The sequence below is a fragment of the Carcharodon carcharias genome, chromosome 7, assembly GCF_017639515.1.
Source record: "Carcharodon carcharias isolate sCarCar2 chromosome 7, sCarCar2.pri, whole genome shotgun sequence".
In the NCBI taxonomy this organism is placed as follows: Eukaryota; Metazoa; Chordata; class Chondrichthyes; order Lamniformes; family Lamnidae; genus Carcharodon; species Carcharodon carcharias.
The window spans coordinates 31183119-31207816 of record NC_054473.1 but is presented as its reverse complement, the minus strand read 5'-3'; the positions used below and the strand labels follow the sequence as shown (position 1 = coordinate 31207816).

Below are 24698 nucleotides of genomic sequence, written 5' to 3'. Positions count from 1 at the left end.
TTGGATCATTATCTGAAAAGGGAAATTTTGCAAGGCCATGGGGGAAAAGTAGGCGAGTGGCACTAGGTGAATTGCTCCTACGGGGGGGGGTCGGCACAGACACGACGGGCCAAAGGGCCTCTTCTGTGCCGTAACAATTCTATGATTCTAAACTGTAACAGTTCTTTCAATAATGTTCAGGCGGGTCTCCTGAAGTCAGTCAGAGAATATAGGAAACGGTTTGGGCGCAGGCCACCTGCAACCTGCACAGACATTTAAAAAGCAACTGGGGATAAAACGACCGCAGGTGCAGGAGAGGCGATGCTGCAAAGGTTTCTTCTTTCAGCGACGACGAAGTGACATATTGAATCGTCCGGACCATCCTCCCCTCCACTGCTGGCGTCATCTCCGCGTGTACTTTTATTTTGATAGTCGCTTCCAACTCCAGCAGGGAGTGCTGAAAATTCAGGGCATCAGTCAAGGGCGGACTTCATCCGAAGCAAAGTGACAGACTCGTCTGAGTTCCAGTCTGAGCCCCCGGACTCACCAACAAAACATCATGGAAGAGGCCAGCTCGGCGGCTTTAAACCGCGGCTGGGTCCCAAACTGCAGAAGTGATCAGGGGTTGTGATTCTTGATTTTGAGGGGGGTTTTTTCTGGAGGAGAAGGGGAGGTGGGTGGGTGGCTGGGTGAGAAGAGATGGATAGATCAGAAAGTTGCGATCCCTACAGGTGTCCAGCTCGCCGGACCCAGTGGATCGTCAGCGCCTTGGCTTATCACTACGGGCTGGACCGGGGCGTTGAAAACGAGATCATTGTCCTCGCCACGGGTCTGGATCAGTATCTGCAGGAAATCTTCCACCACTTGGATTGCGAGGGTGAGGGCAGGATTCCCGGGGAGGATTTCCAAACCCTGTGCGAGATCCTGGGACTGGATGGAACCTCCGAGGCGGAAGAGTGCGCGGGAATCCTGGAGCAGCTGCCCAAGGAGCTGAGTTTCCGCCAGTTTCACGCCAAGCTCTGCGGGCATTTCAGCACCAGGGCCGGCTGCCAGTACGAGACCGGCCGGTTGCTGGTGGGGAAGGAGAGCGAGCACATCGAGACCCAGATCCGGCTGAGGAGCCCCCTGAGGCGGAGGAAGAAAACGATTTGCGGCGGCCAGTCCGCTCCGTCGTTATCTGGATCGGAGGACAAGCGCCAAAGGGCATCCTCGCTCGACAGGCAGCAGCGAAGGGGACTGTCTTGGAGGCAGCACGACTCCTGCAGCAAGGAATGTTACGAGGACATCGTGGCCCTGGAAGAGGCGGAAGACAAGATCGCGAAGCTGGAACTGGAGAACGAAAGCCTCAGGGAGCTGGTGGAGGACATGAGGGCCGCTCTGCAGAGCAGCGATGCCCGGTCGCTGGCCCTGCAGGTGGGATTGTGGAAGAGCCACGCCAGGCATGAGTCCCAGGACTGCTTCCTCGCCTGGACGAGGTCGGCCACTTACCGGAATCTCCGGAGCAGCGCCAACCAGAACCAGGGGCTGCAGAGCGTACTGAAGGAGATCGAGCTGATCCGCAGCTCCAGGGATGGGCAGATCGAAGAGGCCATCAGGTTCAACCAGGAGATGGAGAGTGAGCTGAGCCGATCGCAGGATGCTCTGCTGAAGTTGGAAGAGTGCAACAGGAACCTGAAGCAGGAGCAGTTACAGATGAGGAAACGAGTAGAAGAGGCGCGCCAAGCGTTGTTGGGAAGTCTAGAGAAGGTGAAGGAACTGGAAACTAGAGCTAAACAAGTTCCATTCTTACAGAGAAGTGTAGCACAATTGGAATCAGAGCTGCAATATTACAGGTAAGACACCTAGTAAAGAATATCATATAATGGGCATTTCCGTTTATTCTGTAAGGATTGTTCGCACATCCAAGCACTCAAGCCTAGAACTCACCACTGACCAATTTAAACCAATCTGTAATAAGGGTAAAATGTCGACAACGGATTATAAAAGTTGTTAAATGTTCTATTACAATAATAAATTAATATCGATTCTGAAATGTTTAATTTTTATTTTAAGTTGAAACTTGTTGACACTTTGAGACATTGGAAACAAAGCATTTGAACCTGTTATCAGTGGAGACAGTGGCAATGTCACTGGGCTAGTAATCCAGGGCCCAGGCTAATGCTTTGGGGACGCCATGGCAGCTGGAATTGAAAGCTACTCTCAGTGATAATGACCATGAAACTATCATCGATAGTTATAAAAACCCACCTGCTTCACTAATGCCCTTTAGGGCAGGAAATCTGCCATCTTTATCTGGCCCACATGTGACACCAGAAACACAGCAATGTGGATGACCCTTAACTGCCCTCTGAAATGGCCTAGCAAGTCACTCAGTTCAAGGGCAATTAGGGACGGGCAGCGAATGCTGGCCTTGACAGTGATACTCATCTCCCATGAAAGAATAAAAAAGATGCGATCTCCCTCAGGCAAATGCACTTCCTACTTTTTAAAATCTGCAGTATTACAGGTTGTATTGCTTGCAAACTTTAATGTAAAACATCCTGTAAGTCCTATCATTTTTTTCCTCTACCAACAATCCCCTTCAAGCTGTCTTAACCCATTCACCGTTACCTCCAATTACAAGTGTAAGGAGCCCATGGACATTTTTGACAGAGATTGAAACCTCCATTCAGATACCTCTGCTACATCAGTCCAATCCAATTGCCCACAAAACATGGGACATGAGCAGCACAGTTATAAAAATGGAAGGCAAATTGATGAATTGAAATCAAATGCAGATGCGGCAATACCTGATGCATTACGTTGGCTTCTGCCAGTCATTTAAAGGCCTGGCGTGTTAGAGGACATTTGTTTTTACTGCCTCTGCGTCACACCTACAAATAACTTCCATTGCCATGATCGATATTCCCCTAGATATATTCCCCTTTTATATCAGTAGATCCTTGCAAGCCACTGCAGGGGAAATCTATGAAAGCCACCATTCTGTAGTCCATAGAGGTACCAAGCAGCTGACAGGTGTGATATTTACAAGGCCCGGCACCTTGTTCACTTTCTCTGTGGACTGGAGTTACCTGTTGAACTGGGACAGAACTTTCAATGGATGGTAGGGTTTCCGAGATTTCAAGATATACTAGAATACACTTATCATCATCGGGGACCCTCCCATCAACCCCCAACTGCCTACATGAACAGAAACAGCTTATAACCTTCTGCAGCCAAGCTGCGCCTATACAATGAGTGCCACCATATCAGTTAAAGCGACTTTTTAGGTATCCAGATATCTGACTTAAACAATTGAACATGCTAATAAGTGATTAAGGTTCAGTGGAAAGAAAGCCAGTCGAGCTGTAAAATGGGATGTAGCTTCCCTGCTCCCTGCTTTTTGCCTGACAATAAAAGTTAAAATTGCCCCTGTACACCCAGTTCACGCTAATTTCTTCCACTAACGGTCTACAAAACCCTTGTAAAGATGATTTGAGAATCCTTTAAACTAAGGAGATGTCTGTTCATTTTAAGCCTTTTACTTCCCAGTTCGATTTCTGAGCGAATCCAGTGCTAATAACTCCAAATGGATATGTCAAGTTATACTTTACAATTGTTTTAATAAATTGTTCTAAATTGAGATTTGAAACATAAGTATCAATTTAATTTCTCTTTCATTTGTTTCACACGTGAAGAAACACCAGTAGATACAACAAACATATGCCCACTGTTGATGTCACAACAAAGTGACACCACCAAGCAATTTCCTCTTCTGTATATGAAAAAACTACAAAAAATAATTTAAACACTTTCCCTGTACACTATAAATCTTATAAATAATCTAGGCCATCAGTACCAGTGAAATACGAGAAGAACATCCCTACACAGACTTACAATTGTAATGACTGATCTATTAAAACTCCGCTGCCCCCATTTACCCTCTCCAAGTTATCTTTCCGTAATGGTAACCAGGAAAACCATGAAGTCTTCAGTGACTCAGTTTGGCCACTGAGGGTTGGGAGAAAGGACAGCAACAACAAAATACCACATGAAGTATTATGGTGTATTTTGGAAAGAAGGGTGAAGTGACATCATTAACTTAAAAAAAACCTATGTGGTATAGATAGAATATACCAGTGAGGAATGGAAAAACACCTAATATATTCGAGTTAAAACAAGTAACTTTATAACTCATTCCTTGTTCATGCTGTAAATTGGCAGTCCACTGTGTCTTACGTATAATATTTTAAAAAAACTCGTGATATGCTTCAGGTAAAAATAATTATTCAGCCAAAACTTAATAATTTCTTCTTAGTACAGTGTATTTAGATCAAGATTTTTTTTCTCTTTTAATTTCAGTGGTTGTGGTATTTGGAAGGCTTAAGATAATATCTTATTAAATGATTGTCTTTCTCCTGCCTGGATGCAGTCACTGTGTTCATGGTAATTCACAAGACGACAATAGCTGTGGCACATTGCAGGATCTTTCCATTCAGTGCAAAGGACCAGATTCTATACAGAATGAGAAATACCATCAATCACCAGACACTTCCTTTATCTGTAATTGTATGGTGTGTCCACTAGATAAGAACTTCTCTGCTGTCTCATAGCAACAAGCATTTAGAATAAGTCATTGTATATTTCCATTTACATCACATCACCAAAAGCTATGCTAATTGAATAATTCTCAACCTAACATTAATAAAGGCATTTTATATATTGCTTCTATATGTTAGATTTCCCATGCTAATTTTAATTAGCATCAAGGTCTGGTTGCTACAAAGTTACCTTTGAATTGCTTTTTAAACTGTTTGGGGTGGGGGTGGTAGATGGTGGGAATAGTGGAGGGAATTTTAATTTGCAAGGGGTGGTACGTGTGTAGGTGCATTTGGAACCCAACAAGAATCACAACTCCCGCATTTAACCAGTGCACGTTTCAAGATGTCCAGGAAGCCCCTGTGGGACAGGCGGAGTGGTGATTTAAATATGCAGAAAGGCAATTGTTTGAAAATTTAACCCTGCATTCTGTCTTTAACTGCCAGCACACACATTTCCTGGTCTATCTGAAACCTGCCAGGGTCAATAAGGCATTGTCAGTGGTGGTCAAAGTTACCACAACCCTCAATTTCCTCACCTTTGGTTCCTTCCAAAGATCTGCTGGTGATACCTGCAGGATTTCAGATTCTGCAGTGCACAAGTACATGTCCCAAGTGATGGATGCCATGTTTGCCAGGGCTACCATGTCTACTTTTCCACTGAGGAGGCCAGCCAGAACAAGAGGACCCTTCGATTTGTTGCAAATCCAGCAGTCATAGATTGCACCTGAGTTACTCAGGATAGTGCCCCACGCCCAACCATTTTCAGCTGCTTCATCAATGACTTTCCCTCCATCATAAGGTCAGTAGTGAGATATTCGCTGATCTGTGTACAGTGTTCAGTTTCATTTGTGAGTCTTCAGATCCTGAAGCAACTCTTGTCCAAATACAGAAAAACCTAGACAACATTCAGGCTTGAGCTGATAAGTGGCAAATAACATTCATTTCACACAGGTGCCAGCCAATGACCATCTCCAACAAGAGAGAGTCTAACCATTGTCCCCATGACATTCAATGGCATTACTGTTGCTGAATCCCCCAGCATCAAAAACATGGGGGTCACCTTTGACCAGAAACTTAACTGGACCATCCATATAAATACAATGTCTACAAGAGCAGGACAGAGGCTGTGAATTGGATGAAGGAACAGAGTGTATTGTAGCCAAATTTGCTGGCAATACAAAGATATGGAAAGCAAGTTGTGAGAACACAAAAGAGCCTGCAAAGGGATATAGAAAGGTTAAATGAATGGGCAAAATTTGGCAGATGAAGTATTATGTGGGAAAATATGAGGCAGGAAGGAAGGAAGGCAGGAAGACTCGAAAAGCAAAATATTATTTGAATGGAAAAAGACTACAGAATGCTGTGGTACATGAATCACAAAAAATTAGCATACTGGTACAAAAAGTAGTTGAGAAGGCAAATGGAATGTTGCCAGGGGAGTGGAGTATAGAATTAGGGAACTCATGTTATAACTTTACAGGCTGTTGGTGAGACCATACTTAGAGTACTGCATACAGTTTTGGACTTCTTATTTAAGGAGGGATATACTTGCATTGGAGGCAGTTCAGAGAAGATTCCTGGGATGAAATGGTCATCTTAAGAGGAAAGGTTGAGCAGGTTGGGCCTATACTCATTGGAATTTAAAAGAGTAAGAGGTGGTCTTATTGAAACATATAAGATTCTGAGAAGACTTGACAGATTAGATGCTCGGAGGATGTACCCCCTTGTGGGGAGAATCTAAAACTAGGGGACACAGCTTAACATGGAGATGAGGAGGAATTCTTTTCTCTCAGAGGGTGTTTATCTTTGGAATTCCCTACCTCAGAGAGCAGTGGAGGTTGAATCATTGAATGTATTCCAGGCTGAGTTATACAGGTTTGTGTTCTACAAATAAATAAAGATTTATGGGGCTGGAGAGTTGAGGGAGTGGGGGGCAGGCAAGAAATTTTTGTTGAGGTCATGATCAGCCATGATCTTACTGAATGGCAGAGTAGACTTAAGGGACCAAATTGTCTGCTCCTGCTCCTGTTTCTCATGATTCCTTTTTGAATTTATTTTTCTACATATTGCAGTCTTTTGGAGCTGAATTTTCCCATCGACGAGCAGGGATGGGGCCCACTCGCTGACACGTAAAATGATGCGCGGTGATGTTGGGCGTGTGTCCTGACGTCACCACATGCCACTTAGATTGTCAATTCGTCAGGCACACAGCCGATACAGCTACACGCCCGCCGAACTGTCAAAGGCTTATTAAGGCCATTATTAAACTAATTAAAGTTGTTAAGAATGCTGCCCATCCAACCTTAAGGTTGGCAGACAGGCGAAGAGCCCAGGTGGCCTTCACATTTTTCATGAAACCTCACCCACAGGCGGGATAAGGTTTCATGAAGGGTTTGTTAATTAAATTTTAAAATTTGGAAAAAAATTAAAGGACATGTCCCAGCTCATGTGACAGTTTCACACATGAGGGGACATGTCCTTAAAAATTTTTCCATGTTTATTAAACTTTCCATAACTTAAACTAATCTCCCTGAGGCACCTCCGAGGCACAGCATTTCCAGGTGTGGGTCACTTTGGGTGGGCCTTTATTGGCACGCCCCCCACGTAAAATGGTGGTGCGCACCCGATCGGGGGTGCCAATCGGATTTGCACTTGTTCCCGTGCGACCCCACACAACCCCCCGACAAGGGGAAAATTCTTCCCTTGGTATTTTTTCTCCCCCAGATGAATGATATCCAATGACACTCAGTGGGAAACCCTTTTGACCAAATTTTATTTTGTTTACTAATAATTTTGGTTGTTAGTGAATTGCACGTTTCTTCGTGCTTGGTTCGTTGTTGCTCTAAATGGCCTGTTTCATATATTGTTGTGAGGCTTCAGTCATTTACTGTCAGCAAAGCTGTCAGAATAACCTCAACATCTTTACACATCAATGCCTAATTTAAACAAACTATTTTTCAACTTGGGATGAAGGAATAATGTCATGTTATTCAGCAGTATTAAAGGATAATGATAGCTTTATAGCACTTATTATACTTAGTTTCATTAAAACCAGCTTGAAATTTCTTACTGTTATGACCAGTTCACAGAAAATAACAAAACAGTTGAACGAATAGCTTATCTGCGTTGACATGAGGAGGGAACCTGAAACCTTCAGGAAACAAACTGCTTGCTAGGAAGTCCCAACTTTTGACCTAGATTGATGATTAGTTGGTGAAGAGCAGAATCTATGCTAATATTTGGTTAGGTGCAATATTATTGAGTCGATGGCTGGGCTTGAGATGTGTGAACTGATTTTGATTCCCTCCATTGGATAGGAATGGAGTGGTAATGTGATTAAAATACATTAGCAACACAGTGCTTGCTACCCTATTGCTGCAATACCCAAATTGCCGCCATTTTAGTAGAGGCTTTTAAATGGGTAGTCCATGCACTGCCCTTCAAGTGAATATTTTAACTTGACTGACAGGTTGAAGGAATTCAACAACTTTATCTTTACTTCACTTAATGCTATGGGCACTAGCTATAAACCATCTTGTCTATAATCTGTGATCAATAACTGCATAGTTAATGTTGTATATGGTAATAAAATCCAGTCAGCCACAATAGCACTATTCTTCTCTTATCACATTGAGTAAAAAGTCTAATAGTCCATGTAACCTAAAATCATAAAATATAATGTTAAATACTTAAAAAGAGTGTCAAACTGGTGACTGTATAATTTTGTTAGGAAAGACTTCCTGAAAGCTAGGGGAGGAAAAAAAGATTTTTCAGTACAATCAAAGGAATTAAAATTAGGCAGTTCTATACAAAACAGATGACCTAGATTGATGATTAGTTGGTGAAGAGCAGAATCTTTGCTAATATTTGGTTAGCTGCAATATTATTGAGTCGATGGCTGGGCTTGAGATGTGCGGACTGATTTTGATTCCCTCCATTGGATAGGAATGGAGTGGTAATGTGATTAAAATACATTAGCAACACAGTGCTTGCTACCCTGTTGCTGCAATACCCAAATTGCCGCCATTTTAGTAGAGGCTTTTAAATGGGTAGTCCATGCACTGCTATTTTACATGTTATCAGAAGTACTGACCCCCAAACATTGGCCAGTGCCTTCTTTGGAGAAAAAGGTAATGTGTGCACATCTTCTTATAGAGATATTGATTCCTTATGGCGTTGTTCACAGGATCTTGGGAACAGGTTAATGTAATGGAGATTATATTATGTGGTATAATTATTATTGGAAATTAGCATTATATTGGTTAGAAAAGAAATGAATGTGAAACAAAGTAAATGATTCAGAGATACTACTTAGAAATTGAAATTAATGTAATTAATTGAAGAATGTTGTATATTGGGAGGTTTATCCATAATTGTAGAAGTTTGGGAATAAAGAAAATAAGTAGTAATCTTAAATTGTATGTTTAAAAACATTTAATTTATATGCAGTGTTTATAGTGGGCTCTGGCACCTCACTCCAATGGCTTTTCTTAAAGTTTGACCTTAGACAATGGATCCTGACAGTATATTCAACATGTGAAGGGCAAAACAGCACTGAATGATTCTGCCTTCATTTGGTGCCAACACACATGCTATGTTGTCCAGATTAGGATAATTTAATTCAACACAGAACAGGAATTGAGCCTGTAACATTCTGGTTTATGTCGATCTGTGATATGATCCTGTTACCAGCTGTGCCACTTGGGGAGCTAATAACTTTGTAAAGAGATAATAATGATGAAAATTTTAAATGGAATAACAATTTAAAGGCATTGCATATATACAAAATATATTTTAGTCACCAACACTCCTATTTAACTGCAGTCTAAATGTCAAGAAGAATGGCTGTGAAAGTATCTAACTTAAGCATTTTTTTGATAGTGCTGACTCACTTTGAATGTATATTGTGCAAAGGGAGCCTGCAGTTTTAATGAGATCATCAGTCGCACAGAATATCAAATGTTTGTTTTTAATGAACTAAACAAGTGCTGTTAAATTCATTTTCGGATATTTGAAACTTATACAAATTTCATTGTTTGAGGAAGACCCAGTGATACACGAGTTTAAATCACAAAGTCAATCGGTGTAATGTAACAAACATTAATGCATTTCTTGTTCATTATTCTAGTGAATTTCCATCAAGTTAAATATTTTCCTTCTTATTGAGGAAAGATTTATGTAATGGGCAAGTATTTGAATATGGTGGGATAGCATTTCCACTATGGGCACAATCAGAAAGTTGCACTCAAAATGCACTTGATTTTGGGCTGGTTAGTTTATTTGCATAATCACAAACATAAAAATCTTCCGTGAATAAGAGCAATTGGGCAGTGTAATGGGACGTAATTGTTCTTTTCAATTTACTTCTAATTTAAAAGGTGTTCTTGATGTACTTAAGTGTGGTAATCTGGTTCAGTTTTGTTAATTCAGCTGAAAATGGGTTTATCTCTAAGATTGAGCACTTTTAATAGGGGTGTCCAGTCTTACCTGTGAGTAACCTGATCGAAAATGGCTGAAAATGACTTTAAATTATTAAAAATGGGCTTTCAAAAACTATACTGAACTATTGAGCTAATCAGCTTCTTAGTAAATGAATTTTAATAAATTTAGTACAATTAGTAAATTAGGGCAGGATTTTTCACTGAGTGGGCGGGCGCATGCCTGACCTGCTTGAGCGTAAAATGCGCGTTGACGTTGGGTGAGTGTCTCGATAGCAATGCACACTCGCATGATATTTCAATCGATGGGCATGTGTGGGAGTCAGCAACGCGCCGGCCAGCAATTAAAAGGCCTGTTAAGACCATTGAAAATGTAATTGAATTAAATTTTTCGCTGCCCATCCGGTTGGCGGGATGAAGTTTCGATCAGCCATCAAAAAATAAATAAGCGTCAGCCTAATTTCTAACATGTCCCTGCTCATGTGACAGAGTCACATGAGCAGTGACATGTTTTTTAACACCTTAAAATTCTTTATTTTTTATTTTCAAAACTGAACTGCCTCAAGGAGGTTTTCCAGTGCACACCCGCGTGCATGCCCGAAGTTCACGCTTGTCCGCCTTCCTCTCCCACACAGGTAGCGCTGAGCACTGAAGCACATGTTTCATGCTGGCAGGCCTTGCCCAGCGTGAAACCGCGGTCTAGCCCCGATCGTGGGCAGTGGTCAGCTTCAGCGGCGGTCAGAGTACTGAGGGAGGCCAGGGAGGAGATTGCTGTGGCCTTGACAGAAATCTTTGTATCCTCACTGGCTACGGGTGAGGTCCCAGAGGACTGGAGAATGGCCAATGTTGTTCCATTGTTTAAGGAGGGTAGCAGGGATAATCCAGGAAATTATAGGTCGGTGAGCCTTACGTCAGTGGTAGGGAAATTATTGGAAAAGATTCTTTGTGACAGGATTTACTACCATTTGGAAGCAAATGGGCATATTAGTGAGAGGCAGCATGGTTTTGTGAAGGGGAGGTCGTGTCTCACTAACTTGATCGAGTTTTTCGAGGAAGTGACTAAGATGATCGACGATGGAAGGGCAGTGGATGTCATCTACATGGATTTCAGTAAGGCTCTTTGACAAGGCCCCTCATGGCAGACTGGTACAGAAGGTAAAGTCGCATGGGTTCAGAGGTGAGCTAGCAAGATGGATACAGAATTAGCTTGGTCATAGAAGACTGAGGGTAGCAGTGGAAGGAATGGAGAGCTGTGACTAGTGGTGTTCCGCAGGGATCAGTGCTGGGACCTTTGCTTTTGTAGTATACGTAAATGATTTGGAGGAAAATTAACTGGGCTAATTAGTAAGTTTGCAGACGACACTAAGGTTGGAGGAGTTGCAGATAGTGAAGAGGATTGTCAAAGGATACAATGGGATATAGATCAGTTGGAGACTTGGGCGGAGAAATGGCAGATGGAGTTTAATCCGGATAAATGCGAGTTAATTATTTTGGAAGGTCTAATACAGGTAGGAATTATACAGTAAATGGCAGAACCCTTAAGTGCATCGACAGGCAGAGGGAACAGGGTGTACAGGTCCACAGGTCACTGAAAGTGGCAACGCAGGTGGATAAGGTAGTCAGGAAGTTATATGGCATGCTTGCCTTCATCGGCAGGGGTATTGAGTATAGAAGCTGGGAAGTCATGCTGCAGCTGTATAGAACCTTGGTTAGGCTATACTTGGAAGATTGCATGCAATTCTGGTTGCCACATTACCAGAAGGATATGGAGGTGTTGGAGAGGGTGCAGAGGAGGTTTACCAGGATGCTGCCTGGTCTGGAGGTTATTAGCTATGAGGAAAGGTTGGAGAAACTTGGATTGTTCTCACTAGAGCGACGGAGATTGAGGGGCGACTTGATAGAAGTTTACAAAACTATGAGTGGCATGGACAGAGTAGATAGTCAGAAGCTTTTTCCCAGGGTGGAAGAGTCAATTACTAGGGGGCATAGATTTAAGGCGAGAGGAGAAAACTTTAGAGGAGATGTGCGGGGCAAGTTTTTTACGCAGAGGGTAGTGAGTGTCTGGAATTCACTGCCAGAGGAGGTGGTGGAAGCAGGTACAATAGTGGTGTTTAAGAGGCAGTTTGACAAATACATGAATAGGATGGGAATAGAGGGATACGGACCCCGCAAGTGCAAAATGTTTTAGTTTGACAGGCAATATGATCGGCGCAGGCTTGGAGAGCCGAAGGGCCTGTTCCTTTGCTGTATTTTTCTTTGTTCTGTGTTCTCTGGTGTTCCTGACCGCTCCTGCCTGCCCCCGCTGAGCCCGCCCAGCGAGAGAAAATTCCTGGCCGTAGTAAATTTTGTTAATATGAGAAAACTTTTAAAATGTGTTTACCAGTGCCTATGTGTATAAAAATGGAGCACAATTTGAAGAGTCTTCCCAAACCAAAAAAAAACAGTTGGCAAAATCTCACCATTTCAACCTGTGGCCAGGACCAGTTTCATAGGAGGGGCCTGATTCAGGCAAGTTGAATCTTGAGCCAACATGAAAGATCGTGGTGAAGTTCTCCGTTTGAAACATATTAAGGACAGTGCTACGATAACTGACACAGTGTTGTATCATCATCCCAGTTAGTAATGTATTTAAGCAGAAACAGAGTTATAATTACAGATGAATTCAATCTCAGCTATGTCAAAAAGGAATGCTTTGTCCCTTTGAAGAATACTTTGTGAAGGATCTAATTGTGCCTATATAATTGCACTTGGAATATGCATTTCTTATGCCATCCAATGGAGCTTTTTTTATTCAGTCACAGCACGTGTGTATCACTGGCTAGACCAGCATTTATTGCCAATCTGCAATTGTCCTTGAAAAAATGGTGATCATTTGCCTTCTTGAACAGCTGTAGTCCATGTGGTGTAGGTACTCCAAGAAGTGGTGATAGGAATGGAGTTCCAGGATTTGGCACTCCTGAAGGAATGATGTTGTGGTTCCAATAGAGAGGATGATGCGTAACTTGGAGGGGAACTTGCGGGTGGTGGTGTTCCCATGCACATGTTGCTCTTGTCCTTCTAGATGGTAAGGGTCATGGGTTTAAGAGTTGCTCCCAAAGCATTCTTGGTGAGTTGCTACAGTGCAAGATCTAGGTGGCACACACTGCAGCCATGGTGCACCAGTGGTGGGGGTAGCTTAAGGTGTTTAAGGACTGGATGTCAATCAAGTACTGTGGCTTATTTATCTTGGATGGTGTTGAGCTTCTAATTGTTGTTGAAGCTCCAGTTATCCAGGTGAATGGAGTGCATTCCATCACATTCCAGTCTTGTGCCTTGAAGTTGTGGACAGGCTTTGGGGAGTCAAGGAATGAGTCATGTACTGCAGATTTCCCAGTTTCTGATCTGCTCTTGTAGTCACAGTATTTATCTAGCTGGTCTGGTTGAAGTCTCTGGTCAATAGTAGTCCCAAGGATTTTGAGGCTGTGATGTCCTGAAGCTGAAATGATTATCCTCCAACAACCATAACCATCTGCCTCTGTGCTAAATATGACTCCAGCCAATGAAGAGATATCCCCCAATCCCACTGATTTTAATTTTACTATTAGTCATTTGATAGCACAGGACTTGGGTATTGCTGAAAAAAGAGACATGCTAACGAGGCTTTTCATATTGCCCTCATCAGGAAAGGTACACTGATATACCAATTGTAAAGGGAACAACAATTTATACTGTGCGAGAAGAGAATGCTGATAAGTTGGCAAGTGGACTCTGATTGGTAGAGGCATTGCCATGGAGAATGTACAAGGCAACAGTTAACTGCTAAACTTTTGTTTAATTGCAGCGCAATGTCAGCTGTTATGATAGTACAATATATGAAGGTCGGGGTCTGGGGATGTACAACAGAGATCATTTGAGACAATCAAGGAGATGCTGATATCACTTAATATTTTAGCTCACTATGACCCAGAACTACCCACTATCATTGCTGCAGATGCATCTTCTACAGGATTAGGAGCTGTACTCTTTCAGGTACAGACAGATGGAAAGCATAGAACAATTTGCTATGCATCCTATTCACTTACAGAGACTGAACAGAGATATACAGTGTTAGAGAAGGAAGCATTAGCTACTACATGGGCTTGTGAAAAGTTTACAGATTTTTTTCTTCGAGATAGAGACAAACATAAAACCATAGTGACACTTATAAATTCTAAGGAGTTAGCAAAATGCCTCCACATGTACAACAATTTCAGACAGAGGACAATGAGGTTTGATGCAAAGACAGAATATGTTCTGGGAAAACAGCAGACTACTGCAGATGTTTTGTCCCATATCCCAGTGGCAAGACCAGAACAAGATGATGTTGAAGGTCCTTGTTGAAGCAGTAGAAACCCTTGCATCAACAACAACCAGAACTCTCCCAGCAACAATCAGTGACTGAACGAGAACAGAGATACTCAGAAATCTGGTGAAGAATATGCACAGATCAGAGAGTACTGCGTCAAAGGATGGCCAGCATACATGTCACACAATTCCATTTTCAGACCATACTGTGAACAGAGAGGACCTCTCAGTATAGTTGATGATTTACTCCAGGAGTTCTGAGACTCAATGTACAGCAATGACTGCACCAAGGACATTTGGACATCACAAAATGTCAAGCCAGAGCAAGGTATTCTGTTTGGTGGCCAGGGGTCTCAAAGTCACTGGAATAGATGATAAAAAACTGTATTACTTGTGTAATTCATCATCAGGAGACAAGAGAACCATAGATGTCATTTTCCTTTCCACCAACACCATGGAAACATCTTGTGAGGGACCTCTTTGAACACAGAGGTAAGATGTTCTTGATCATAGTAGGGTACTACTCCAGATGGATAGAAGTCAAACAACTGCAGGGTCACACTGCTGAAGCTCCTTCTGAAGGAGATACATGTAACACATGGAATCCTAGACATTGTAATCTTGGACAATGGACAGCAATTTGCCAATGAATACTTTAATGAGTTCACAGCATTGTGTGGCTTTGTCCATTCTACCAGTTCACTAAGATAACCTCAAGACAGTGGTGAAACTGGAAGAGGGGTGCGTACAGTAAAGTGTTGCTGAAGAAAAACCCATGACATCCAACTTGCACTTCTGAGCTATCATTCAACTCCACTCCAAAATGGTTTAGCACCATGTGAACTCCTCATGGGAAGAAGACTGAGAACTCAACTCCCTATTCTCCCACACATACTCATATTGTGTGTACAAGCTGATGACTTGGACAAGGTTAGGGAGAAAGAAAGATGAGTATTGTTCTAACCAGATGTGGAGCTATGACAAACGTCGCAAAGCGTGCAATCTGTCAGACTTCCAACCAGGTGAGCCAGTTTGGATTCGAGATCAAGCTCGCTATGGACAAGTAGTTGAACAGATACCGAAACCATGGTGCTGCCTCACCCAAACAGATATTTGTCTGGTAAGACAGAACAGACATGCGCTAGTTGCCACACAGAAGCAACCTCCTACACAGTCAAAGTAGCCAATGCCTATCAAAAGAGATGAGAGCTGCTGCGTTCATCGAGAGATCCAGATGATAACCAGATTGGTGAACTTGAGTCATCTACAAACTCTCCTTCTGCACAGTGGAGCCTGAGAGACCACACACAGGACTCAAATCCCAATCTCCTCCGAAGGAGCAGAGGACCCATTCTGTTAGACTAGTGAAACTGACATAGCAGTTGTCTCTATAAAAAAGAAATTGATGACAGAGACTTGGGGGCAAATGTAGTTTAATGGGGAGAATCAGAGACTTTGGGGGAGATATAGTATAAAAGGTCAATTCTAACTGTGATATGCTAATGAGGCACAGTATATATCATCACAACAAGTGATGCAGTTTTTGTGTAGACCTCATGGTAAGGAAGCCACAGTTAATGATGTTCTGATAAAATTAACATTTTCCTTATCTCAGCAGATTCAGTAAATATTCTGTGTTAGCATAATGGGAGCAAAAATATTATAGTAATGGGATCTCTTAGCTCAGTCTATAACATGCTGCTTCCACTGTTGAGCATGCTGTGGTTTGTGTTATAGCTTCACTTGTTTGGCACCTCACTTTTAGATATGTCTGATACTGCACCTGACATGCAGTTATACACTTTCATTGAACCAGGCTTACAGTAATTGTAGAGTGAGGGATATACTCTTATTTTAGTAAATTTTAGTAATTTTCAATTAATATTTCTGTACATTTTCTCTTGTACAAGTTTCTCAGCGCTCCTACAGCCACAAAGGCCAAATTTAAGAGAAAATTCTTTTTAACAGTTTTATCCTAGCTGTACTCATAAATCAATCATTAAAACAAAAGGAAAATTGAATGGTACAAAAATCCTAGAAGTAGCTGTCAGTGAAATATAAAATGAACAACAGACTGACAGCTGGATTTTAATGAAAGCTTTGATACTAAGCAGCTGGGGAGAAAAATGCCAATTTAGTATTTGGAAGATTTCATAATTGCTGTGTGAAAAACCTTGCCGAACTGCATTGCCAGGAATGAATGTGAAAGCCTCAGAGTTCCAAACAAATTCCACTCATTTTCCTAATTTGGAATTCTCTCACAGACCAATCCTGTGTGACATTGTAAATCCATGATACCTTACAAGAGTTTGCCAGAATACCATCTGTGAATGCTAACAAATGCTAATGTGCATTGTCTGTTAGAAAATGACCAAACCCAATAACTTCTGAGATTTATTGCACTGTGGAGGAAGAATTATCATGAGAATGTTCCAAGAGCAGCAAAGTAGCCTGAAATAATGTTGAGATAGTGCTGCAGCAGCTTTAGCCTAACAGAGATTATAGCACAGCTGTTTGGTGATAAATGTAGGGCTCAACGTATCCTTAAGACTCTCAGAAAGAAGTATTTGTTTAAGCATAAAGTAATTGTTTGAGGAAAGTGTAAACTAAAGCTGGAACTTTAACCTATTGGTCTTTCAGTGTTTACAGTTGAGAACTCATTCTACTTATTACATCATGCTTTGGCTGCAGCACTTTTTCAAAACTAATGTCAGATGGATTTCATCATTTCTAGTTCATTTTCATTCTTGGTCCATTTTTTCTCATTACTCTTCCAGCACATGCTCTGGGTTGCCTTATGTGTCATCCACCATTCCCCAGTTGATGGCGTGGGCAGGTTATTTATGAGTGAGTGCTTTGAGGGTCAGTGAGCCAGCTGTAGGATATGAGATAAGCTGTGACCTTTGGTCAGGTCAGGACTATATTCACTCATGTTCCTAAGAGAGATTTTCAATAAGTGTTCCCTTGTAAAGATACCTGTAACACTAATTCTGCAGCATAACTGGTAGGAAGACTGTCCAAGCTTGAAAAAAATTAAAGTCACATCTGTGTCCAAGTTGAGAAAAAACATTTGTGGCAACACTGGCAACTAACTCTAATTAAATCACAACAAAGTTATAGATTCATGAGAGGAAATAGTCAGAATGAAGGAAAAAAAACAATGAAAAACATGTGTGGCAACCAGGCAGAAAGAGTAAAAAAAAGCAAACAACAAGACAGGATCCTGAAAGTCCTGGATTTAAAAGAACAGATGGAAGACTTCAATCTGGTGGGGTTGAGGGGTGGGGGTGAAGTTGAGAGGGTTGGAGGTGGTGGATGGAATTTGGGGCAAGTGTTTTCTCAGAGATTTTGCTTTGGCTATTGCTGATTCCCTGCCTCCATTTTGGTACATGGGAAGCTCCAACGGAATGATATGTCTACCACCCAACCCACTTCTAACATGACTGGCCTGAAATTCCACAAATAATGTTTTCACTACAGCCAAGGGAAAGAGCTGTACTCAGAATACCAAAGTGGTGGTGGGTACCTAATGCCAGTTTTGCCAAGTGATTGGTTGCCATCAGAAAAGAGACAGCAGAAGATGGAAATTAAACATTTTCGGCAGCATTTATTTTTAAAAGCTTCATTGTAAAGCCCTGCTCCGTATCTAACTCGGCAACTTTCATTTTGATTATCCTGAACCCCAGTGGGGTGGGCACGTTGGCACTTCCAGAAATGGTATAGACAGTTCCTCTTTTACGATAATGGCCCTGCCACTGGTATTTGGGATGGGATCACTGTTGGGTCAGTGTGCTGACAAGAAGACACCCCCCCCCCCCGCCCCCCCCCCCCCAACAACAGGAAAAGAAAGAAAGGACTTTTTTCATTTTTGTCTGTAAGCTCAACTAGTTTATAAAATTGATGGATGGAATTTAACGCCAACCATGAGGTGGGGAAATGTGGTGTGATTGGGCAGGAGGGTTTGGGATGGAGATCATGCTGTCTTCCTGCCTCCCTCCTGTTAAGTACAGGTTGGGAAATCTTGCAGGTGGCCTTTCTGCCCGGATGCCAATTGAGGTCCTTAATTGGACAATTAATACCCTTTTAAAGGGCCTCACCCCACCTCTTGGATTTGCTTGCAGCCTAGTTGGGGGTGAGGGCTGGAGGATCATCATTCAAAGGTACTCTGAGCCTGACTGAAGGACCCAGTATTGGGAGGGGAGAGGGCCACTGAGAGCCACCCTTGCCCTTTCCTTCGACGCTCCCCCGACATTGTCAGTGACTCCCCCTCCATGCAACCCTCGTCCAGCACTACTTGCCTTTCTCCAGGGAACCCCGCTGAAGGCCCAACTGAATTACCGGCGGCTGTCACTGCACCCGGTTGCACTCCTAGTAATGGAGAACCTTGGCCTCTGATTAGCCGGCAGCTCTTGTGGTGGAATTTCCGCCCCACTGGGTGAAGTCTTGCAATTGATTGACCGCCATGGAGCTGGGAGCCCAAGTGGCAGGATTCCCGCTGCCAATTAGGGACTTAATTCCCTTGGGGTTCGCAGCGATTGGATCGGCAGGGGTGCCACCAGTTTTGGTGGTGGATGTCGGGACCCCTGCCACCCTCATTAAATTCCACCTGATACGTCTGGCATGTGTTTTGTTCATCACACTTTAGGTGTCACACTTTGGGCATTACAAAAGCCTGGATATAAATTGCATGTGCTTGCTTCAATCAAACCTTGTATTTATGAAACAGCAACAAATTACAGCTGAACAGCCAGGAACTTCACCAGTCAGCAAGTGGGAATGAAATCCAGTCATCATAATGTTAAAAAAGGAGGTTGCTGAATTGAGGTGCTGCCTGTGAGTTGCCCTCGTGCCACATTCCAGTCCCATTCCATAGAGTAACACTGCAGCATTTCTACAAAAAGAGACAGCCAAGTTTCAAACCACAGTTGACAGTTACTGTCCCTGCACATGAGCAAGCTCCACATTGTATGGTCACTGCAGGTGGAAAGCTCAGCATTTGCTGACTCAGACCCTGAGTTGGCACCTTATCCCAGTCATTCCCAGATAGATTTTCTAGGGCCTACCAAAAATAGTTGGTTTTGTCACTGCATGTGTGGCAAAATGAACACTAGCTCTTGATTGCCCTACTTGCTGTGCCTTCTTTAATGCAGTACCACATAACAAACTGTGTTTGGAATGCTTCCGAGGCAGCTTCCTCCATAATGGTTAGTCAGGTATTCACATGTCATTGATTTTAATGGAATGAAAATCAGATGGGCTCTATAACAGATGAGCAATCCACTCTGCCAGATTACCAACCAAGTAGTGAAGGTAGAAAATTCCCTATTATTTTCTATGTAGGTAAACAGTGAGTTAAATATTTTATATAATAAAATAATAATTCTGTGTGACCAAAGATTGACCAGAGGTTTGGGCAAGAAGTGGCTTACAGTTGATTATTTCCTGCTTGAAGCATTTGTTTGTCTGATAATCCTGAAGAAGCAAAATACATTAGTGAGGAACAACAAAACACGGATAAACAAGCAAAGAAAATGAGACTTTACAATCCTCTTGCACATCATCTTTCACATATCAGTATCTGGCTCTCACTCAAGTTATTTGTATCTGGGCTAATTGTGTGGGTCTGCCAAAGCAAACAAGCTCACTATAATACAGAATTCTTGGTGGTCAATTTTCAGCCAGACTCTTGCAAAACTTCATGAAAAGGCAATGTTTTCTGCACTAATTCAAATATTTAACACTTTAGAGGTAACAATCTGCTGCCAAATAATATCAAACTTCAGTGTTCTTTTTAGTTGGATTGTCAGAATTTCATCAGAAGTAGCGACACAGTGGTATACAGTTGGGAGGGAATGGCCCTTGGAGTCCTCAATATTGACTCGGGACTCCATAAAGTCTTCTGGCATCAGACCAAACACGTGCAAGGAAACCTCTAGCTTATTATCACCTACCATCCTTTCTTAGCTGTTGAATAATCAGTGCTCTTCCATGTTGAACACCACTTGGAAGGAGCACTGAGGGTAGTAAAGGCACAGAATGTACTCTGAGTGGGGGACTTCAGTGTCTATCACCGGGAGTGCCTTGGTAGCATCACTACTGACTGAGCTGGCCGAGTGCTGAAGGACATACGTACCAAACTGGGCCTGCGGCAGGTGGTGAGAGAACCAACAAGCAGGAAAAACCCTCTTGATCTCGTCTCCGCAAACCTACTTGCCACAGATGCACAATGGTATTGGTAAGAATGACAATTGAGTAGTCATTGTGGAGACAATGACCCGTCTTCATACTAAGGACCTTCCATTGTGTTGTGTGGCTACATGGGATAGATTCAGAACAGATCCAAACGGAGTATCCATGAGGTGCTGTGGGCCATCAGAAGCAGCATAATTGTATTAACCACAACCTGTAACCTCATGGACTGGCATATTGCTCAGTCTAGCATTACCATTAAGCCAGGGGACTAACCCTGGTTCAATGAGGAGTGCAGAAGAGCATGCCAGGAGCAGCATCAGACATACCGAAAAGACTTGCATTTCATGAACCCTGGATGTCTCAAAGTGCTTTCATACTGTTATATTGTAGGAAACATGAAAGTCAATATGCGCACATTAAACTCCCACAAATAGCAAGTTAATGATGACCAGAGAATTATTTTTTGTGATATTGATTGAAGGATAAATATTGACCAGAACCCCGGGGACAACTCCGTGGCTCATGAGGTGCCAACCTGATGAGGCTATAACACAGGGTTACATGCTTACTAAACTGTGGAATCAACATGCTATTGATAGAGCTAAGTGATCCCACAACCAATGGATCAGATAAAGAAGTGCCAAGTGGATGACCCATCTTGGCCAATCCTGAGGTCCCCAGCATCATATATGCCATTCATTTGCCAATTCGATTCACTCCAAGTGATGTCAAGAATTGGTTGAAGGCACTGGATACTTCAAAGTCTGTGTGTCCTTACAACAGTCTAACTGTAGCCAATCTAACTGGCCCACAGCACCTCATGGATACTCCGTTTGGATCTGCTCTGAATCTATCCCATGTCGCCACACAACACAATGGAAGGTGTCCTTAGTGTGAAGGCGGGTCATTGTCTCCACAAGGACTGTTCAATAGTCATTCGTACCAATACCATCATGCATCTGTGGCTGAGACTGGGAATTCAGAGGTGAGTAACTCACCTCCTGACTCTCCAAAGCCTGGCTGCCATCTACAAGGAAGAATTCAGGAGTGTAATGGAATACTCTCCACTTTCCTGGATGAGTGCAGCTCCCACAACACTCAAGAAGCTCAGCACCGTCCAAGACAAAGCAACCTGCTGATTGGCACCCAATCCACAACCTTAAACATTCACTCCCTCCGCCACCAGTGCACAATTGCAGCAGTGTGTACCAACTACAGAATACACTGTAGCAACTCACCAAGGCTCCATCAACAACACCTTCCAAACCAGAGATCTCCACCACTTAGAAGAACAAGGGCAGCAGACACATGGGAACACCACTACCTGCAAGTTTCCCTCCAGGTTACTCCCCATTCTGACTTGGAACGATATTGCTATTCCTTCACTGTCGCTGGGTGAAAATCCTGGACTGGCCTCCTTCACAGCACCGAGTCTGCCTGTACCACCTTGAGTACGGTGGTTCAAGAAGGCAGCTCATCACCACCTTCCTAAGGGCAATTGTGGATGGGCAACAAATGGGCTTTGCCATCCCAAGAACGAATAAAAAAAACTCACTCATGTGAAAATAGTATCATCTCTCCTCTGCCTCCCAAATATGCTTGAAGCCTCTTTTCTTACAGTTCTTGTTCAATCATTCTGCCTCCATTTTAGGTCCCCTACTGCTGCATCCTGTAACTCTATCTAGTGAGCCAACCTGGAACACAGATATCTTCATGGCTAAAATTAATGTGATCTCAAGATGCAATTCCCTCCAGAGCTCCAATACCACACAGGGCTTCACTAATAACTCCACTGTGAATTGGAAAAACGTACTTGATGAAAACAAGCATTTAAGACTGGGACCTGAACTCACAGCATTTTGATTTGGGAAACTTAACTGCATCAGCTGACAGGCTATCACAGGACTTGTCAACAATTTTTAAAGAGCTGTCCTCCATTTTAAAAAATATTTTCTAGTTCCCTCCCTCCATGGCGTATACAACTCCCTTGCTGTGAGCAGATCATTTCTCTCAGGTCTATTCCTGTTCTCCTCTGTAACTACTAGCGACAGAACTGAAGAGCTCATGTTAACTTAGCCGTCAAAGCCCTTCTGGGAGAAAGGAAGAATACATTTTATTATTATTTGTTCCTGAGATATGGGTGAGAGAAATCAAGCCTCAAAGTAACACAATTTGTCTGTGAATGAAATCACCTTAAATATGTTTGTAAAGGTTCATGTGTTCCGTAACCACAGTCACTGCAGAAAGATATGAAAGGCTTACCTGTGAGAAATGGCCTGGGAAGGTGCAGGTGACCAGAATTGAGACAGAGGAAGCTGGGCAGCTGGGAAAGAAGAATCCAAAAATATGTCTGCAGTGGAAAAGGGAGAGATGGACTGGGATGATAGAGCCTCAATCTGGAAGGGGTGTGCCTGAAATTGCTTGGAGAGCCGAGTATTTGGTACAACGAAACTTGGGTGCCGAGTGAGTCATTTAAGCAGGCTGAATTTAAGTGGGAGGCTGAGTCTCAGTTTTGATATTGGAGGTAGTTCCCATTCTAAGAGCAACACCTACATGTCCCTTCACGGAGATAGTGATTTTTTAATTCATCTACGGGATTTAGGCATTGCTGTCTAGGCCAGCATTTATTGCCCATCCCTAACTACCCTTGAGAAGTTGGTAGTGAGCTGCCTTCTTAAACCGCTGTAGTCCCTGTGGTATAGGTACACCCACAGTGCTGTTAGGAAGGGAAAATGAGGAGAGAAATGGGAAACCTGGTGAATGTAGGACCTATGTGGCTGAACCAGTTGTATGTAATGGCTGGTACCACATGGAGAGGCTGAAGGTGTTCAGCTTCAGGTAAGAAGCCAATGTATGGTTGGGCTGCTTGAGACCTTCAGGGAGCATAGAAGCTGTTCAAAGCTGAAGGGTATCCTTGTGCTGGTAACCATATGACTGACAATACAAACAGCCATATGGTTTCCACGCCCAATCAAACTGCTTATGGAATAATGGAGGAATGGACCAAGTGATTCCCAAAAAACAATCAGATCATTAAAAGGCAACACAGATGGAATGAACTATTTGGTGGCCAGAAGGAGACTTGAAATCAAATGTTTTGAGTAAGGTAGATGGGCAAATGGATGAAGGTAAAAACGAGCCTTAATGCAACTTAAATGGTTTTAAAAAAACAAATTGAATAGCATTTATTTGAAATAAAATTATAATGGTTTAAAGAACGAGGGAAGGAAGAGATGGTAAAATATGAAAATAAAACAAAAGCTGCTAAAATTAGATTTTTTAAAACTGGGAAACAAGTGATGTATCTAAGATGCTGCATCAGTCTTTGGATGGCTGCCATCAGGCTGAGTGGGCTTTGACAATCTTCCCAGTCCTGGATGTTGATTCTGGTGCTGAAAAACAGAAAAAGGTTATGTGATTAATGTGTACGTCCATTTCAGTGGCATATTTCTAGGTAAGAATTTCCAATATTATCAACGTTTTTCAATCATCTTTATAGAGCACTCCAATGGGTTTTGTCCATTAAAATCTGAAAATATGGACTTATCCATAATTAGTTAATCGGAAACTCCATGCATTGAATTTGGCATGATTTGAACAAACTGCCGTAATAAAGTTAAATTAACTTCCAGTGGCTGTCAAGAGATCTCGGTATGCCAAAAATATTACAAGCCCCTCTTGTGGCTTCTGCTGTTCACAGGTAACAGAAACAAACCATAGGACAATCTCAACAGCTCTGGATCAGGAAAAAGATTCAGTCATCGAGAATAGGAGAAGAGGGCAAATGGTTGTTTCCAACTCCCATCCTATGTTGGAAGATTAAGAGGAGATTTGGTAGAGGCATTCAAAAGCATGAACAGTTTTGATAGAGTAAATAAAGAGAAACTGTTTCCAGTGGCAGAAAAGTTGTTAAATAGAGGAAACAGATTCACGGTGGTTGACAACAGAGCCAAAGGCAATGTGAGGAAACATTTTTTTACACACACTGTTGTTAGAATCTGGAATATCACTGCCTGAAAGGGTGGTGGAAGCAGATTCAGTTGTAACTTTCAAAAGGAATTGGATAAATGCTCGAAGGGAAAACATTTGCAGGACGGTAGGGAAAGAGCAGAGAGGTGGCACTCGTTGGATACCTCGATCAAAGGGCTGACTGGCCTTCCCCTGTGCAGTATCATTATACAATTCT

General features: G+C 42.6%; 1 protein-coding gene across 2 annotated transcripts in view; it reads left to right on the top strand.

Moving 5' to 3' along the window:
- The first annotated feature begins 678 nt into the window (after positions 1 to 678).
- The window catches only part of efcc1 (EF-hand and coiled-coil domain containing 1), a 76778-nt gene continuing 52758 nt past the window's right edge, over positions 679 to 24698 (top strand). For both annotated transcript variants that reach the window (XM_041192608.1, XM_041192607.1), the window contains exon 1: positions 679 to 1811. In XM_041192608.1, the coding sequence (XP_041048542.1) occupies positions 679 to 1811 (1133 nt within the window). The remainder of the gene's footprint in view (positions 1812 to 24698) is intronic.